The 21,223-nt window shown below is 37.7% G+C and overlaps 1 protein-coding gene across 2 annotated transcripts in view; it reads right to left on the reverse strand.

Moving 5' to 3' along the window:
* LOC105667781 (stAR-related lipid transfer protein 13) overlaps window positions 1-21,223 on the reverse strand; it is a 215,328-nt gene that overhangs the window by 112,546 nt on the left and 81,559 nt on the right. For both annotated transcript variants that reach the window (XM_012359792.2, XM_012359791.2), the window contains 3 exons: window positions 20,778-21,017; window positions 20,361-20,554; window positions 16,192-16,237 (listed from right to left, as the gene is read on the reverse strand). In XM_012359792.2, the coding sequence (XP_012215215.1) occupies window positions 16,192-16,237; window positions 20,361-20,554; window positions 20,778-21,017 (480 nt within the window). The remainder of the gene's footprint in view (window positions 1-16,191; window positions 16,238-20,360; window positions 20,555-20,777; window positions 21,018-21,223) is intronic.

Consider the following 21,223-nt stretch of genomic DNA (forward strand, 5'->3'; position numbering starts at 1 on the left):
TCACCCACCGTGAAACACGCAATATACTTTTTAATTGTCTCCGCATTGTGCCTCCGCTTTTTTTTCACATTGCACAACAATACTATAGACATAAAATGTGGCTGACTGCTGTACTGTATAATATTACTTTGATAAATATTACGATAAGCAACAAATTTATTGTTATCAATTGTACACTAGCGATTAATAAGAAAATTCATTGTAAAATATTGAACGTCGAAACGTTTTTCATGTCATCAAAAATTGTTTTTTTTCCCCCTCAGATAAAATCAAAATTCCTGCTTGAAAGTTTATATTTTCTTCTCATAGAAAAGAAATTAATAAATAAAAAAACCATGAGACGTGGCTCGTAAAAAAATTCAATAAAAATTCGCACACATCCGTAGATATAAATACTCCAAGGAAGATGACTTTTCGCACGATGTAACTGCATTCTCACAAACGCAGTCGAAATATCCTGTTTCAGCCATTGTCTTGGCCTTTATTGGAAGGCCGGAGCATTCTCAGGTGTAAACGCACCTCGTTCCACGAAGAGTACGCATTCGAACTTTCTAAACTGCAATTTGTCTCGATCGCTGATATCCCAGGCCTTTGCGCGCCCGTTCTTTTGTTATCGACTTTACGGCTTAAGAGATTAGAGAGACGCGGCGCAATAATTACTGACGGTGAAATCGAGAAAGCCTTCTTCGTCTGGTGTCTGTAATCAAATATTCGGCGCGGTATCTACCCCTTCGTTTAAGTGACTTTTAAGCAACTTAATGTTGATTGTGCACATTAGAACGACGCAATTCATTAAAAGTCCCCCAAGTACATGTTTACGCCGCGATCAATAATGTAATGTAATATTACAATAATTCTTCAGTAAATACTAAAGTAGACTTAGGTCTAATCATTTTTAATGTGTATAAATTATGGTAAATTAATACATAATTCACAATAAGCTAATTTACAATCAGACGACATTATCGTTAAATTCAATATTCAATATAATATTTCGATACATGCTAAATTTCTTTTGGTTTTCCTTGAAAAATTAGATTTTTTCATTTACGCCCTTTATACCAAGAGTGCTGCAAAATTATATATATTTTTATAATTCGCTCCCGAAAATTGATCAGTCGAGAATTGAGCCATAACTTTGATCAAGCCCGTCATTGGTACCACCGACCGTGTTATAATGTTTTCCATCTACTCGCGCGGCAACTGTCGAAAATAAACCTTGTATAGGGAACGAGGGCAGCAGCTTATAACCAAGGACTACTTAGTGGTGACCAGAGGCACGTTTCCCGTAAGACAAACAAGCCGACTCCACGGGACCAAACGCGATCGCCGCGTGCCGCGTTTATATTGTGATCTATTATAAGACCGACCGGTCTCCACAAATAAATCCTGACGTGCATGTTGCACCGACAACCAGCCGTACGCGCTTTACGTCGAATCTGCGAATTACGCAGCCGGACGAGACTGTTGGTCGGCGTCAGTCGGGTTGAACGACTGCCCACCATTGTGTACATCGTCGCCGACCGAGTTGTAAAATTTGTTTAAATACTTGACGCGCGTTTTAGGATATTTTATAAATTACATATTTAATTATCTTTGAATTAAAGCTTTACTTTAATTTAATGCGAATTAAATTTTGTGGCAATTTTTAAAACTGCAAGTTACTCGATGTATTTATTCATCGTAATGCTATAAAATTTGTTAACATTAGTACTTTCTGCAATTCCGATATGAATGGTTTTCAACATGCAATGAAAGGTCGTTTTAAATGAAAGGTCACTCGCGCGATGAAGCGCACGCCTCCGATTCTCTCCTTCCCCCTCATTGTAACGCTATTAATCTTAATATAATCATCGAAACGCTTGCACTTCCATTGAAAAGAGTAAAAATTACAATCTGATATAGACGCGGGGAAACGATATCCATCGCGCGTGATGCAGCATAGTAAATTGAGTTGTGTAACGCGATACTGGTGGATATATCCAATCTAATTGGATCAGCATGACGCATTCTAACAAAATAATTATTCCAATAACAATCACAGTTATGATGGACCTAAACATTTATACTACGCAAATATCGACCGGAGAATTTATCGTTTATTAGAATAGAAAAGCGGATGCAGCTTACATTGAAACTCTGGCTGAAACACTATTCCGCGAAACATCATTAATAACTTTTGGCGATGCAATGGCGACGCAGATTGCGCTCTCATACCAGAGATTATCGTCGAAATTTCGCGTGAACCTGACGAACCGAAAAGCTTTCCGAAAACTTGAAAATAAACGAAATATTTCGACTCTTCATAAATGTCAAATTGATATTCGAGGTACTGCAAAAAAAAAAAAAAAAAAAACACGAGAAAAAAAAGAATAAGCGCATTTGTGTTTGTAAAAATTAATTTGGAAACCTGTTTCGCTTAATCCCATCGCTGATCGCTATCTCCTTTAAATGGCAGGCGAGATCGAACAGGCAAAACTTTCCTCGAATTTATTTTATCGGATTGCGCGGCGAATTGCGCCTTCCACTCTTTCGCAATGGAGGATAAAAGTTGTATTTTAGTCCGGCAGATACGACGCAATAAGGATTAATACACGGTGGTTTTAGCAATTGCATGTTTCCATCGCTTTTACAGGATCCTGCGATAATCCCTTTGATCTGTTCCGGAACTGAAACCTGGGACAGCCGCGAATGATTTCGCCGAAAGGTGACTGTAACGAACCGTATGGCGTATTTCCAGACAAGGAAAGAACGCTGACTCTCGTTCCCGTGGGATATTTTAGGATGTCGAAGAGAAGCTACAGGTGAAGTGTAAAATCCGAACTTTAGTACGCGCCGCGAAATTGAATACTTGTGTATTCATAGAATTGCATAAGAACAAACAAAGCGGAACAATGGCTAAAAATAAATAAGATATAAAAAACACATACATATATATAAAACCAAATTTATAAAAACAAGCATTACGTTTTGGTACAGAAAAAAAAAACATTACGTTTTCGCTTAATAAATATTTATCCGCGCAACGCGCGCAAAGATATATAAAGCTATCAGAAACTTGTGCATTTTCCAATTTTCATTATTCGTAATATTTTTCCATGCAACAATAATATTTAGCAAGCTCGCAGTATTTTGATGAACGACTATTTGATAATAATATATTTGTCAGAAATCAGTCGATATTCGCAATACGTATCCAAATAAATTGTTTCAGCAATTGTTAATAGCGTAAATTATGCTTCTAATTATTCGACAATTTATTTGCCATTCACAACTATTATCTAATTTTGCAATAGATTTCGAAATTGTGTTTTTATAATAAAAAATCATATTCCGCGGCTTTGGTGGTCTTTCCAGTTCGAATCGTTCCGTGTTGCGTTTGCATTACGAAAGAGTTCTATTGTTTCGAAGGGGCACACTTTTCATCGCGACAACCCGCAATTATCACAGTCCCGCGATACTTTCTGGGTCGATTGAAATCCGCGATTTATCGAGCGCGATAATTGCACGTAAAATACAACGCCTTTCACTGTCCGCCGCAACAAAATCTTACTGGCAATCAACAAGTCAATAAAGAAATATTTATCGTTAATACGTCATTTTGTTTATGCTGAAACAGTCGTAACAATTATTCTTTCATCTATCATACGTACTAGTCGCGATCGATCTCGACATAATAAATATGACTGCTGTGTGAACAACGTATGCGATCTTTTTCTCACATATTAATCTGATTGATGAACATGTCATACGCGAAGTGGCATAGTGACTAGCCGATAGTTTCCAATTAAACGAGAGGTAAACTGGAGCTTTTGTTAAAACACGGGTGCTATCGCGAAAGCCAACAGCGCATTGACCATTGTCGAAGAGTAATTAAATTCGATATATTGCGCAATTCTAGTTAACCAACGGAATTTTCTTCAACTTAAAATGACCTAGTTATTTTTATAAAAATACGCCAAAAAGTTATACTCATATATAATAAATACTTCAATCGATTCATATTAATTGTCGCGATTTCTCTAAAACTTAATAACATTGCACTTTTGTCATTTATATATACACTACTCACAATAATTAAAGGATCAAAAAAAATTGTTTTAAAAAAGGCAGTTTACGAAGTATTGTAACTCCGTGAAAAATCATATTTTAATTCTAGAAATTAAATTTCAAAAATTTTGAAGCTTGAAAAATACCTATGGTGAATTTTAATTATCGTTTTTCTTTTTACAAAAGAGCATGATAAAACTTGATCCATCAAACTAAAATTTTTAATGTGACTTTGCTGCGTTACACCTGGCGTGAAAAAAAATGTGGAGAATTTCTGTTATTTGCATCTTGTAGTGGAATCTCTCCCCTTTGATGTGTGTGTGTAACGCAACAAAGTTACATTAAAAATTTTTATTTTAATGGATCAAGCTTTATTATTGTGCCGCCTTATAAAAAAAAAGATAATTAAAATTCGCAAAAGATATTTGAAAGAAAAAGTTTCAAATGCTTTCCTTGCTTTAAAACGCTTTCCTTGGAATTAAATTATGATCATTTTTCGCAGAGTTTCAATACTTTGAAAATTGCCTTTTTTAAGTAATTTTTCTTGATCCTTTAATTATTGTAAATAGTGTATATTTTAATATATTATATTAATTGATACACACATTTATGATCATTATAAGAATAAATAATAAAAGTATTTAACTATAATGTTTTATTATTATATTTTTAATTTTATTGTAAAATTGTTGCCATGTGGCATAGTAAAAAAAAATAAGTATGTATAAATTTGTAATAAATTTAAGCCACTTCTGTCTCGAAATTCTAAGTAAAGAAAACAAGGAATAGAAATGCAAGAGGAATTAAGTTTGTAACGTATTGCGACAGGTCCTATTTATTGTATATAAATCCCCTTATATATCATATGTATATCTTTAAGACTTTCGTGACACGCGTCATGCCGTTTAACGCTAGTTTTACGACGCGTAAAGACATCTCTTCGCGTATGAGCGCGCTTCAGTCGGTCATTTGAGATGTTGCTTTTCACCAGCTGTTGTTTCAGCAGCGAACGAAATTTCCACTGGATCGTTCTCGGAAATCGCAAAGAAAACACGAGCCGCCTTTACGACCTGCCGGAACGATGCTCAATCGCCGCGAAGCAGGTGGCATCTGAGATCGCGCGCGAAATGTTTTTGACGGCTGCAAAATTATGACGATCGAGATAAGGCTCAGCCGATACGTCTTTTAATTCAGATGGTTTACGAAATAACATCGCGCGTCGCGAAACACCAGCATCGAATTTAGTTAAAAATGCATATCATCGATTGCCGTAAATAACACGAGTATTGGAAAAACGGAAATGAAACGGAAATGAAATGCCCAGCGAGAATTTCCCCATCAATAGAAAATATTCAGTCAACCGGAAATCCAAAAACGAAGATGTCGAGAGTTTTATACGATTCCGCGAAAATTATTTACTGGTGATAGACAAGCGCAAATAAATTAATAATGTCTGACGCAAGGCGGATTTGATTCTACAATAATAGATTTCGCGCAGCCAAAGCGTTATTATCTGACACGTGGAAACGAGTTTTATCGAGACTGTCAACGCGTATCATTTTTGCGGTGTGAGAACCTATTATAGCTGATAATTTGTAAAAATTCATCATCACACGCGACAAAACCGTATTTTCACGTTTGTTGTAACGCAACTTTGTTTCTTTACTATTTATATCTAGTTTGCAATTAAATTTCTCGTGACAATAAATACTCGTTTACGCGCTAAATTATTGAAAAAGAAATAAAATATATATTGACGCGTGAAGTCGATATATTAATAGATAATGAAGAAATATGAGAAGAATGTTAAAATATAAAAAGAAATTTCAATATAAAGAAATATGTTAATATTACTGAAACTAATTCTTACCAAGTCGATTTACAATTAATACTAAGCTTAAATAAAGTTTAGTTTAAACTATAAAAATGTTTTTATCCTAAAGTTTTATAATTTTATGAAACGTCATGTGACAAAACGTTTACCTGCTATTTTCCGTTCGCGCATTCGCCGCCATAACGCTTCCGCCTTGCGCATCGGCCAATTCTCGACTTTTGCGCTGAAGCTGCGGAAAAACTTGTATTCCTTAAAGTGCGACATTCTTCTACCGCCGGTATTTCCGGCTTCGTCGATGTTACCAGATGAACTCGTCGGAGTGCGACAATCCTCGCTCGACATGTCTGATATGAAAAATTAATTTCAGTTTTCGCTTCACGTATGCATAACGCTGTACTGCAGCAGTCGAACGAATAATTCTTCCAAATTCGAATCCATTGGCACCTTTCTTCGTCTTGCAAACGAATACCGCATCATTATTGAAATTCTGTTTCCTTCGGATATAATCACTTTTGGTTAAAATACTTTCAAGTATATCTGTACAATTTTTTTATCTTATTCAAATATCTTTATCCTCGATAAATGTCAAAATATTTTGCTTTATGTCTGTCTTGTTTTTTGTGCGTCTTAAAATTTCTTGTATATGAAATAAAATATTTTATTGCGAAAGTTGTAACTCTGAAATGGAAGGCGTACACATTTCCACGCGGTAAAGAAAACGAGAAAACCGAGAACAACTTCTATTTGCTTCGCTGCGAACCGTGCCACTTGTTGCCACCGACTGCACGTTCTCGGAAGACGATTGTTTGCTGTATCACACCGTCGATCCGAATCCTTTCCGGAAAGCAGCAAGACGATAAGCGGACGTAACCAGGTTAGCTCGCAGAATTCCCGCGGCATGAAGCTTCTCTTCCACGATTCTTTTCTTTGTAAATTAACAAGAACGTCCTTTGATTTCCGTCAGCAAATAACATTTTCCGCTGAATTAAATTTGCTTTAGTTAAATAGTCGATTTACATTGCTTAAAAAATTCCATTCAATTACTATTAATACGTCTGCTCCTTTTTTTTCTCTGCTTCATTGTTTGCTTTTCGAAATGGATCTATCTCGTAGATGAGATAAATTTTTCTTGTTCGTTTTTCCGGTAAAGTGCACGTTTATCGGTGACATTTATTATTTTTCAAAAATAAAAATGAATAAGATTTGTGCTGTTAATTCGAAACAATTCTGAGAACTTCCGTCGATCGAACAATCAATCGATCCGGCACACTATTCAATCTCGAGAAGAAATTCCATTGTGTTTCCAGCAGAAGATTCTATACTTTATTGAAAAACAGACAGACCGAACTCGACAATTACCAAGTGGTAATTTTGATCTCAACCATTTAATTAAATTCTCTTCGGATACTAGTAGATATATATTGCTCCTTCGTATTATTTTTGAGAAATAGTGCACATTCGCGCAAGTTCACATCTCAAGTAAACGTGTTCCGTGATGCATTGAAATTGCTAGTTTATCGATATAAATGCTATTTGAGATGGAAACACATTTCGTATTTTCTTTCAAATAATTCCATATTTCTTCTGGAGTTGAATAATATTTATATTTCAAATTGAAGAAATAATTATGGAAGAAGATTTGAAGGTTCCTGAATTATCTTTTTTTTCAAATTTGTGTATACTAATAAATCATGTTAAATAATTACCTGTTTGCTATTTAATAAATATAGAATTTGGAAATAAAAAATACCTATTCAATGATCATTTTATCTGACAAATCATAATGAAAGCGGCAGTACAACTTGCAAATATTTTCTTTTGTACGATATTCATTTGCGCTAAAGAAGATCAATTGAAAAAATCACTATGAAACATGCAGCAGACATTTATTATGGAAGACTCGTAGGCAAAGTAGTTGGAGAATCTAATGGAATATTGAGAGTTAAAGCTTAAAATATCTTTTCCCCCTTGACAGGTGAATCGATAAGGAAAGATGAATATGGACGAGTATTGTCAGATATTGACTCTCGACACGTATTGATCTCATCTGTCGAAGTCTGTAGTGGAAAACTCGTACATAGAAGCCATATCAAATACCGCCATATCATATACAGATATATACCGATGATGCAATAAGGATCGAAAAGTTACAGTAATGGAAAAAGTTGGAAAACCATAAATTTAAAATTATACAAGAGAAAGAAGTTTCGTGGAAAATATTATCGATCACAGGTATAATCATTCAACTTTAAATTAAATTTTGAATTCAAATAAAAATGTAAAAAAAACTCACCGGAAATTACGGTGAAAATAAAAGAAAGCTTTCGATGCGATCATTATCGTTCATTAGCTATATTCTCAATTTGATTTAAGTTCCTGCTTGCTAGACACGCAATTAAAACGAGATCTTGCGACAGAGTCGCGTCTCGAGAGACACGCGGAAGCACTTGCCCGAGGTAAGAATCGATCATTTCGTCGAACAAAAACAAGTTGTATCGTGCGCAATAAAAGTTTTTCCCGATCGTCTCCGATGATCGATAACTTTTCGTCATCGACCGAAGAAAGTGACTCTTTGTCGAGGAGAAAGGTACACGCATCGTGCCGCAGGAGAAAACGCTGTTTCCCTTCCTAAGCTTTCGAGGCCATAATTCCGCCGACGCGTAGATCCTAATTTTCGAAATTCTAAGTTCGCGTAAAAAGTAATCGGGAAACTCGTTCCTAATCGGAGAGAAAGCTACGTCAAGCGGCAACTGACGCGACAACTGTCGCGCGTCTATCGCACTCAACATGCACATCTTTAATCTTAATTTGACATACAGAAGCGTATCTGCATAACGGTGAAACTCAAGCTTCGAGCAAGACAAGTTTAATCCGGAGCGTTGCCGATTTTCGGAACTTTGTTTTAATTTTCCCGTTCAATTATCGTCTTTCCGGAAGCTCGAAAAATCACTGGAAAAGTTACTATTCAATCCTGTATAAAAGCATACTTGAGGCTATTCGCTGTTTATTACGTTCCTTTGCAAGCCTTTCTGCAAGCCTTTCTGCAAGCCTGATGCAAGTTTCCAACTCCCGCTATCTGCTTTTCCCGCGCAAATTACTTGGAATTATTTATCTCGATCCTTCGCCTCTCGATTCAATCTTCCGCTCTTGCGACTTTTAACATTTTCTTTCACCTTCAAACATTTGCACGAGTCAGAGAAAATAGATCCGGTTATCTCCGCGTAAAATCAAATTCCGAGTTTCGCTAACGAGCTTTCCCGCGACGCTGCGGGCCCGATAGCGACGCGATCGATATGTTTCTTCAAAGTCATCGCGGCATACGCTACGGCAAATTAATCAACACCCCCTTAAGATCGGCGGCCAAGCACTTTCCGTGCATCCGCGAAAAGAAAGGTCTAACAGGTCCCGGTTGCAGAGAAAGCCGCGAAACCGTGAATAGGTGAAAATGCAGCGACACACGCGAGCATATGCGCGCACAAAAGCGCCTCTCTTCAAGGTTACTCAGCACCTCTCAGGCGTGCGACGATGGAGAGATTTATTGCGCAAGCCGCGGCGGTGTGTACATTGTCGAAGGAAAGCGGTAATCACGATGCTTAACGAGCGATTTGTGGCACTTTGCAGTGACGACACCTCACCGTAACAGATTGCAACGGCTGCGCGAACATCTTCCGATCTCGGACTTGGTCAGATACATCGCGGTCTTGTTGGACTTGCCGAGATACATCGCGCGCATCTCAAAATCGTTCGTCATCTGGTGCACTTTAGATCGCGTATTTCTACTGAATCATACACGCGATTACATCAACGCGCTGTTACGCGAATTATTTGTACAGTTATGTCACGAAATCGTCAAGTATACCTTTATCTAGATCTCACATTGTGGCGAAAATCTTTCAGATTTGGAGCATCATGTAATCTCCATAATTGAAAAGATTGTTAAAAGATATTGTATACATTTTTTAAAACGTTTTAATTTTTTAAAATTTGTTTTAGCCACTTAGAAACGTATTAGTCATTTTCGGAGCTTCAACGTTGTCTGGGTTGCCTATTGGAGTATCATGATCTTCGTCCACAATTTATAAGCATCGGTAAGCGTATATTTATAAATAAATGGAAAATTATAGCGTGACCTTTCGCGATTCGCAGTATCGCCTAACAGAATGGCGGTACCTACGGTTATTAAATCGCTGAAAACTGCGAAGCTCGCTGTAAAACAGAATTGTCGCATCACAATTCAAGAAAGAAATATTATTTTACAAATTTATATTAATTCAAAATAATAAACGCTCTTTTTTAAATATTTTCTGTTGAAAATTTTATACAATAGAAGCAAATTTTGTATCGAATATAATAACCGCGATTTTATCAAAATGCCATTTTGGTTTCTTAAACCTGAAATTATAAACGCGATATCATTGTCACGTGAGTGTAGCCGCTCGTGTCGTGGCGTAGTCGTTAACTATATTGTGATCGCAGCTGTTGCAAGATATATGCATGCAGTGAGTGACTTATTCCGCCTATCGATAAATGAGCTGCTATTAGATAAGCCGCAATCTTTTCTCCCGACAGTTTGTCAACGAGGGTCAACAATGATCGGCGACATGGAAGGGAAACCGACGCCTTTCTCCCAGCGTTACATGCGTTGTTCGTGCAAGCAACCGAGTTCGCTTAATGGCAATATTAAATACTTCCCGAACGAACAACAAAGAAGCTATCTCGTCGTGCTATCGGGTATCGATCTTAATTCGGTATTGTTACGAAATGTCACTTTTGACCATCGACCAAAATGTAAAATAATCAATCATATAAAGTGAATTTTGATTCGCAATGATCAATCAATAGATCGAAAGCTTGATACGTATATTTATAAGGATATTTCTATTTATTAAAAATTTTTTTTAGAAGTGACCTGGACAATTTATCAGATCGCATGTCATCTGATGATTAATTAAGACAATTGTAGTCATAAGGACATTAATATTTTATGATTCTTGATGACGTAACTGCAATAGTAAAATCGATAATTGAAATAATTGATATGCGACTAATGTAAGATGCATAAGAGAAAGTAAATTTTACAAAAGCTTTAAATATCTGTGCAGATGGAAGAGATTATATTTTAATAACGCGGCAAGAAACAAAAAAGTAGTTCTACATTTAGATCTCGCGCTAACGAATTTAAATCGCGTCCTCGTCACGCTATCGCGGTCAGGCTTCGTTTCGTAAAATCGTGTAAATTTTGCGAAACGCAAGACGGAAAGTGACGTTAGTTGTCGCTAATAATTGCGGCAGAATGGCGAACGTAAATGGAGCGCGACCACTGTGCGACTAACGACAGCGGCGAATTTCGCGGATTCCGCCTGTCAATAAAATCGCTGCCACGCTTCGATGGACATTTCACGGCGAGGACCGCCGCGGGCCGTGTATATATTTAGCGCCGGAACTTTCATCGGGTGTGAAAATAGTACGGAACGCACAAAGTTACGGCGGTCGCGCAACGTTTCCATCGTGAGCTAACTCGCTTTTTCAAGCATCCGGTGATGAATCCGAGGAAGACCTCAGTGTCGAATCGAAACTCACGTTTCTGTGATCAAACAGTGTGAAGTGCTACCAGATGCGTGTGTCTTGGCGTGGAATGCAGACGATATGGCAACCCGGCCACAATTTGGATACCGATATACCGAGAAAGCATTCTAACTATGCTCGATAATTATGCCTCAAACCTTAGACAAAGGCGGTCAATTTTGTTATAATACAAATTTATGATTTTTTATCTTGTCAAATTCTTCAAGTCTCCAAATTTGTAAAACAATTTTGTAATTTTGTGACAATTTTTTCGGTATTTTCTTCGGTCATATCTCTAAAATTAATAGCGCGTAAAAATCATCTCAATTTTTAATTAAATTTACTCGAAATAATTTCATAATAATTTAGTTTTCTATTTAAGTTTTTAACGATTTCTTCGTCAAGCATCTTAGATATGAAATATCTTCTTAATTTGCTTAGCCAAAAATTTTCCTAAGAAGATATCTTTATTTTTAAGAACAGTTTTAATCGAGAAATTAAATTAATTAAATTAATTAAATGAAAAACTCATTGAATTCTCTTGTTTATTAAAGCTATAATTTTTCTACTAAAAATAAATTTCCTAAAATTTCCGGACTTTCAGAACAGCAGCAATCTTGTAATTCAATTTATCCTTAATTCTATAAAACCATGGTTGACAGATGATAAAAAAAAAAGTTGAACGATGATAAAAAGTTAGGTCGAGCTTTAACTGCTCATTGCGAAAAAGTTACGCCACTGACTTAAAAACGGGGAAAACTTGGTCACTGACAATTACAAATGTTTTTAAATATCTTCACGAGTTACTAATGCGTTACGTCAACATGTGATGGATGACGGATACCAAACGTCGCTCGAAAGCGTGCGCGCGCGCGCGCGCGCGCAAAGTTTGACGGATTTGGCGTCCGAAAATTATAAAACACTTTTCCAAGAAGAAACAGCTGCTACAAAATATCGTTCTGTCCTCTTAATCTTTCTTCTACGCTTTTTTTTCCCTGGAAAAATTAGAGTCTATATTGAGCGCGCCTAAATCTTCTCTAATAACAAGATAACAAGATAAGTAGAAAATTCGAAGAAAATTTGTATCTTAAACATTAAAACACTTTGTCTACAATTATTCTTTCACGGATATTAAAGTTTCTCAAATCAGATTCCAAAAAGCTCGTACAAACATACAAAGCTCGCGACAAAATTAACTTATCATCAACAATCAACTTGAATCAGCCGAAGATAATTCTGCTGCATATTTCAAAATAATTGTAACCCTCCGAATTCTTCCATAATTGCTTAAATCAATTGCTGTTCTCCAATCGATCCTAGGATCTCCTCGAGACGCCAATCGCGCGACAGGCCACACGCAATTATGTATACCTACGGCTCGTGATCGATCAACGAAGCGTGCGAACAATCGAAACGAGCCGCATGACAGCGCGAGACGCGCACGCGAGTCGCGTGTAAAGCCGCTTTGCAAACTGCGGCCTAACGCCGCGTTGCCCGTGATAGCGACGACTGGCGACGACTTCCACCGGGGGACGGAACGAAAGCCACCGACGACGGCGACGGCGGCGGCGCCGCGGCGCAAGCGTCCCGTGCGGCCCGCTCTGTTCCTCGCATTTTTCCGCGAACCGACCAAAATCACCTGCGTCCGACGTGCAGCATTCGACGCGTTTTCGCGCTTGCATACTGATGACCACAAAACCTGATTAATTCATAAACCGCGGGATCAATTTCGATAATGGTGTATGCACGGCGCACGCTGAATGGTTTCAGTGTATTTTACGCTTCAAGGAAGAATTTTGTTTACGCATCCACCATCTGGATGCATACTCATAATCAATATTTATCCTATAAACATATTTCTTCTGTAAACAAAACAAAAAAAAAAGAAAAAAAAACAGAAAATACTTAATAGAAAAAGTAAATTTAATCAAAATAATTTTTAATTTTATTTTGCCGACGCTCTGTACGCAGAGAAGTTATTTTGAATGCAATTAAATTTACGAGATCTCGTACAGTTTTGAAAGACAATATTCAGGACTCATGAGGCTATATAATAATTTGCGTATCGAGAGAATTTATAGAATTGCATTTCTATGCTGACAAGATGTTTTTCGTCACGTTTCGAATATCGATTTGTTCTTGACAACATCCGAAGGTTGTAGGATGCTGCTCCAGTTTTCTCGGCAAGGATTAATCCGATATTGCTGCTATGCGCTTTCAAACTGTCATTTGTTTCTGTTCCTCCTATTCACATACTGCTTATCGCGTCGGCGACTTTCTAAGCAGTGCAACGCCAACTAAAAGCTATTTTGTTTAGCAAAGTTACAATAAAATGCAGCAAATATTTTTTATTTGCCAGTGTTCTTGTTGCTTTTCAAAGCTCGATAATATCAAAAGAAGCATTATTCTCGTTTTCGGGAATTGCGTTGTTAAAAAAGTATAAGCTATTAAATAATTAAAAACTCGATGATGAACAATTGATTAAAAGTGAAAAAAATTAATCTACTCATATAAATATCACTTTGTTTTTCAAAAAAAAGTAATTTCAAAAGCAATCCTCATACCTGATCTTTGGCGATTTCAACAAAATTCCGTATTATTACGTATAATTGTTCGATTATAAAATCGATTATAAAATCCTTACTGTGACCGTTGAGGAAAATATGGCGCAAACTTTTATTTATACACCGGATAATAAATAGATCCCTCTTGCGACGCCATATAGGGGAAGTAATTTTCTAGTTCACGGCGGCAGAGGTATTGCTGATTTTCCACTCTGTCGCGAGTCATCACAGAGTCGCTTCTTTTCATCTACTATATTTCTATCGCGAGATTTATTCGATTAGATCGCTGCGCCGATTAGATTGCCGCGGGCGAGAAGGAAAGTGCATCGCCGGCGCATCCATAGACGCATTCTAGCCTTGGGCGTGCCTATACCGGAAGTCATAATCACGTCGCGCCACGGGATCGTGCCGCGAGAAAGCAATTAGTCCACGTCGATAATTAATTAAACTTTCGCGATCGAATTCGACACAATACGACCGCGTGCACTTCAGATAGGGGGGAGGGGAGGGGGCGATAGAACTTTCATATAAAGCGCGACAGAAGACAAGGTTGAAAGCTAAATCTCTCGACATTTATCATTATTTTTATCTCGCTACAGAGAAGTTAATTAAACTTTCTTCTTTCTTTTATATCCCACATAAATCTCTCGTCTTAAATCACCATATTTTTATCAATTTTACAGTACAGTAAATATGACAAATATAAATCTGATTATTCGATGCTACGCTATTTTGTTACCAAAAATTCGATTTTGGTGAAATAAAATGATATTAAGTATGCAATAAAGTGAATGAATATTTATTAAAATAATTAATTTTCGCATCGCGTTTACGCATATCTATACAATGACGTGTAATTTCGAGGTAATTTCCTCAAAATAGCGTAACCAAATAAATCTCGTAATGCCTGCGAACATTGCGTGAAAATTACAACACCCGCGGGTGTCTTCAATTAATTTCGTGCTGCGTAATAGCGTGCACGATATTACACGCGCGTTAAGCCCAGCCGGAGATACCGTGCATCCCCGCGTAATGAACCTTCAGACACCGCATTACTGTATCACCGCGGTCGAAGGGCGAAAATTCCGCCGTTTGCAACGCGCCGCCGCAAATTGCATTCGATCGCGTTGCTCCCTCTGCGAGGGAAATTAATTACGTGCTAAACTCGTTATCGGACACTCGGCCGATATTGTTCGAAGAGATCGATATAGATCGTGCGGTTCGGCATTTCGTTCGCGCGATCAAAGATGTCAATATTCATTATCGTCCGCATCGAGCTTGTTTGCATCCCAATGCGGGGAACGTAAATTAATGGCAGATTGGCATCGTAAGCTGACAAGCACGGCTATAAATGTAATCAGACGCGGATCAAAAGAAATGCTGGACCCGCCATATATAATGCACGTATTGTATGCGCCACAGAATAACCGCTTTTCGTTTGAGTGATAGAACTTTTCAATTTGATATAAATGTTATCAATTTGATATAAATGTTATCTCAATATTTAGCTTCGTTTAATTTCTAGCTTGAAAATAAACATACTGTTTTATAATTACAATGGTAAATCCATGTAAATGCAATTGTCGATTGTTACATTATTTAATAACTTAATTAAACATTTTTAAATCATTAAATTCATTCCCATTTTGTTTGTAGCTATTTTCTCTTTAATCGAGATACAAATATCATCACAATTCACGTTGCAGCGTGCAACTCATATTATTTTCATGTTTCAATTAACGCGCGAGAAATTAACAAATTGAAAGAGCAACTCGCACGCAGATGGATTGCAAGATGCCTTTTGCCGAGTCGACCCACGCGAGGATCCAAAAGCGTGGGTTGTCGAAATCGCCTTCAAATTGTACAATTTTTTTTTTTTAAAGGTCGACTATCGATATTCATTAGAATATGCGCGTAAATATCACACTATAGAACTAAAAATAAATTCAGAATTTCAACTAAATTTAATCCATTTTAAATTAAAAATATTCTCTGACGGCATTTGAACCAAATGATTTATAGAGGTTTTTATGAAATAATACGTCAACTTCAAACATACACCATTAAAAATTTACCATGTTCGGGAAATAGTTGTGAGATACGCGATATTGTTGAACGATTTCAACTTTAATGGCTCGCGATCAAGTGAAACAGTTACTCCCCTCAGAGAGGACTTACCTGATAGTTGTCGTTCCGATTGCGAGCGCGGTTGCTGCTGCAAGCTCTGAAAGCAACAGAGAACGTATCATTGGTTTGAGAAGCGGCGGTGCTCTCGCGTGCTTGCGGGTGGATGCATGCAAAGGGTCGAAAGAGCGCTTTTAGCACGAACGAACGCGCTTACTGCAGTCAGGTGCACCGCGGTATTTCTCAAACTACCGCGGTAAAAGCATCGCTCGAAATGAATTGGTTCTCTCGTTTGACAACCAGTTAGTAAACTAGTAAAGCCTGTTTCATCGCGGCATGAGATAAGAACTGCTGTATACGTTATTTGAAATGTCTCAAGTTTGCAAGTGAATTCTCGATACATTACGATATGTACACATAGATTACAGCACTTAATTATTAATTTAATCCTTTAATTTGATAATATAATTTTATGTCGTTACATTATAAGAAGGACGGGTTTTTCTTCATTTTGTTAAGTCTTGTCTTGACGAGTCTTTTATCGAGCAAACTTTTATTGCTTGATAATGTTCGGCGACACAAAGGACGATCGTTATCCTTCACTGTCGAAGAATTCGAACTTCGTCTCATTCGTCATGGCAACGAGAGATAGCTAATAATCGCCGCGGTCGAACCATGACCCACTTGTAGTATTGAGCTCGTCGACTTCGAAAACAATGAAGGAACAACCATGACCTTATCTACGTCACGCCCCACTGAGCGAACGCACCGTCAATCGATATTCTACCAATATTCACGAAAAAATGGAAAGTAATTAACCGTACAATATACACGCGATTCACCGATTCTCGCCTCGAAAAAAAAAGCATCGCCAAATCAATTATTTCCCTTTATACAGAATCACTAAGTGTAAAACTAAAATATAAAAGAAGTTACGTAAGATTTAAATTGACGGAGCGGCAACATTAAATATGACATTGTTGTAAAACCTTCAAGAATGCTTTTTATATTTAATTCGTCCTTTAATCATTCCATTACCATTTTTCAAGGCTCTCTTTGTTAATAAAACTATCATTAAAATATGATTCTCAATAGAAGTAATACAAATAAAGCGTGACCAGAATAAAAGCAATATCACGAAGTAAATCGTGACTGAAAAAACAGTCTCATGATTTGCGCGATCATAAAAATCGTAGGATATCTCCAGGTATCGAGGCCGTATTTAAAAATCGTAGACCACCACCCGTCAAATATTTTTCCAGCAAAACTGAATAGGCGTGGCAATCTTTTTTTACGGCTTACTAGATTTCAAAGCAAATCCCGCGAAACTCTCAAACAAAAGTTATATCGTTTCTCAGGATTTCGTTTACTTTGCCGAATCACTACGTTTATTGTCTACAAATAAGATATAAAACAATGTGACGCGGACAGATACGCAGATACTTTTGCCGAAAATTTCTTCCTCGTATTCACGAACGAATGTATCTCTTTTGAATTGCTACATTCCGAGAAACATATTTTATAAAAGAGGCGCAAACGCTGGCTGTGTTAGTCTCGGCAGTTTGAGAAGTATCTCTATTCTGTATTTTATCCTGTAATATTTTCAATAATAATAAAAATAAGAATAAAAAATAATTTAACAAGCATATTTTTCAACATTATTTTTTAACCTTTTATATTTTTAAGAATATAGCTTTATTAAAAAAAAAATTTTTTTAATAATATTTATTAATATTTATGAATAAAAACATGTTTATAAAATTTTACAGAATTAAAACAAAAACTCGGCTTTTGTAGTGTTCCAATTAAATTAAAAAAAAAATTACGTATTTAAAATATTAAAGGATATTATAATGCATTTAATGCTGTTTGCCTGCTAAAATTTCCAATCTAAAGATCTAACTTTAAACTTCAAATGTAAATCTGTAATCTTTACGAATCCAATGAACAGGCAACATTTAAAATTTCATTGCTCAAGAGATACGAAAGTTTCCGGCTCGATGTTTAGATCGTTACGGGCGTTGATTCGGAAAGGAATAATTGAGCGACAATTGAGAGACGCGCATTTAAAGCTGACCGGGAGCCCAAGTTTTCTACGGTGGCCTTCGTGCACGCGTACGTGATAGACCACACAGTGTGGCTATATTCGAGGTCCGAGGGATGCCAACCGATTAATACGCCACTACGGCTGGCTGCCCCATTAGCTTTGATCGCTCACCAACACGGGCAATCCGGGTGTTCACGCGCGACTTCCGCCCGCGCGCCTCGCGCAATGGGTGTTTACCGAGGCAGCGTGCTCACTCGAGCGTGAACCTTCTCATGTACTGACACTTCATTGATAATTTGCATACGCGGCCGGCGTCCTACGAAAAACGTGGAATAAGTGCGCAGAGACGAACATTTGGACGGGTCAAAGGTCTCGAGCCGCGACCGAATTCGCACACGGAATGTGAAATTTGACGGAACGACTCGAGGCATCCGTCGAAATACGCCGCGCGCTATCGGTTGCTGTCGATGTAGCGAAAATGTGTTTGAAGTAAATAGAATATCGACTTGGCTCCAAGTGCATTCATGCAGAGCGCCGCTTTTACCGTCAAAAGATTGACCTTGCATGATTTTCGTACATAAAGCGGATTCTCAGCGGTGCAGAGTATTTCGTACGTATGTATAAAGAAAGGTACGCTTGAAACGATACCAAAGAAAAACGTTGGAAAACATTGTTCGAGAAAACAGTAAAGGCGACCTATTTAACTATTTGTTCGTTTATTCGCTTCTTAAACTTAACTGCAAATAATGTTTAATGGCTGTGCAAGTACCATTTAACAGAGCAAACAATGTTGGAATTGATTACTCTGATGCTATTATCGACGAAGTATTTAAAGGAACTTTACAAAAGGTGTATATTTTCGAATAATTAAACGCAAATTAAATTACACCTCGAAATTACGTTTTTTTGTGTAAATATTAGAACAAATTCAAGAAAAACTCCTACTAAAAAATGTATACAAAAGTTTTGTAATATTTGAATATTAAAAAATATCTTCTTTAAATGTACAATAATAACGCTGTTAAATTACGAATAATGTGTGGCAATTTTAAATGATTTCTATAGCACTTTTTATTGATTTAGATTTCTTTTTTTATTTCAAAAAATTTAATGTATTTAGCAGATAAGCAAGCGCAAAGTTCAAAAGTATTTTTCAAATAATAACACTGAAGTAACGTTGCTGTAATATTCGTTACCTAATATCTCGTTGTCTTACACGAAAATTTGTCAATAATCTTTCGCGTCGTGACTACCCACACAAATCGCGGAGATTAATTATTCCTTGAAGCGATTAATCATAGAAGATCAATGGTGCGCACGCCTAACATTCACAGCTGAACAAGCAGATTGGCTTAACCGGTTCCCACGGCGGAGCGATGAGTTAGTTTGCAAGAAATTCCCGTCTCCCGTGAAACAGGTGGGCATACCTGTCGCGGAGAGGAAACCGGGGCTCGACGCGGCAACAAAATGTCGTTCTTACGACATCCGTCGTGGCCCACACAAAACACGGGGACGCGGTAGGCCAGTCAATGCCGAGCGACGTACGCGGACCCACGTGGGCAGTGACTAATCGCGATCCGTAAACAGCGGATTGTCGAATGTAAGCGCGGCCGAGAGAGCGTAGATATATCGCAGCGATACCGCATCGAGCAATCTCGATACCGATAATGCCGCACACGCTCCGCTGCCACGCGATTAATGCCCGCTGTCTCGTCCAAGACGATACCTGATGTAAACGCCGGGCCTCGTGCTCTCCACGAGTCGTGCACGGGTTAGCTATCGATATTTAAGGGACGATTCGAACCAGGGCGTTTTGACGTCAGCCGACGTTCGCTTACGTAAGTCCGCGCGGTCACGTTGAAGGAGGGAACCCGGGATGAATAAAAGCACCACGAGGAGTAACTATTAACATCAAATTTGTTACGTCAAACGCTACCGGTTCGCCTCGGATAATTACAACTTGCGCGGATACATTGTTTTGCTTTTCTTGAACAATTGTATAAATAGAATCGTGGAATAATACGAGAGATACTAAAGTGTCAGAATTTCCTAATTAAACGTGGAAAATATGGTATATTGTACTCAAAGTTGTAATTTTTTAATAAAAGCACCTTGTATCAACCATCGTTATATTAACATTCACAGTTTACTGAAGGAACAAAAGCAAGAGACTCACCGGCACCTTCCCGTTGGCGTTTACGGTGTCGTTGTTTTCCAACAACGGCGCGCTGCTGCTCTTGCCGCCCATTTCCACGGTTAGAGGTTCTGGTTTCAGCTGGAGGCTAGCCGCGGACGGAGAAGACGGCGCTCGGGGCGGCGTTTCAAGCAGCTCGCCCGAACTCAGAGAACTGCTCGCCGTGGTAGACAAGCCTGTAATGAAAAAGTTGAACAGCTTGGATTAGAATTTATAATATACAAAAATAAACTAATGCAATATATGGTCCTTCTAGCGAGATTTTTTAAACTGGATTTACACGGTATATTTTCAAAATAAACGAATCAAATGCGGTAATAAGAAGGAAGAAAGCACAAAGATAACAGTCTAACATGATACGCAAGAGGAAAACTCGGAAGGTATACGAACGCTACTCACATAACGGTAAATTCGTAGGTCGAAGCGCCTTGATCCTCGGCAAGGAGTCATCGAGGCCGCTACTGCTGTCTACCGCGTCCTGCGAGTACTGATCGTCGTTCAGTTTAGTTTGCGTGTGCACACTTTCGCGTTTGACCCACACGTCTTGCGAGTTCTTGTCGTTTCGCGAGTTTAATTTCGACGGCCGTCGCCGGATTCGCTCCCATGTCTCTTTACGATGACACTTGTTTGGTGTTAACGCTACGCAGGAAACGACAAGCGCAATGGAAATTTTAAACAAATGTCACAGATAATCGCGTTAAAATGTACTGAACAGCAAAATAATTTTTTAATAATAAAGTATAATTGTGGATAGACGTGATTATAAATTGATAAAAAACATTATCGTTGGTTAAATTTCAAAAAATAAAGAATATAAGTATAGCATATATTAACAGCAGGATATA

This window comes from Linepithema humile, chromosome 2, assembly GCF_040581485.1.
Source record: "Linepithema humile isolate Giens D197 chromosome 2, Lhum_UNIL_v1.0, whole genome shotgun sequence".
Lineage (NCBI taxonomy): Eukaryota > Metazoa > Arthropoda > Insecta > Hymenoptera > Formicidae > Linepithema > Linepithema humile.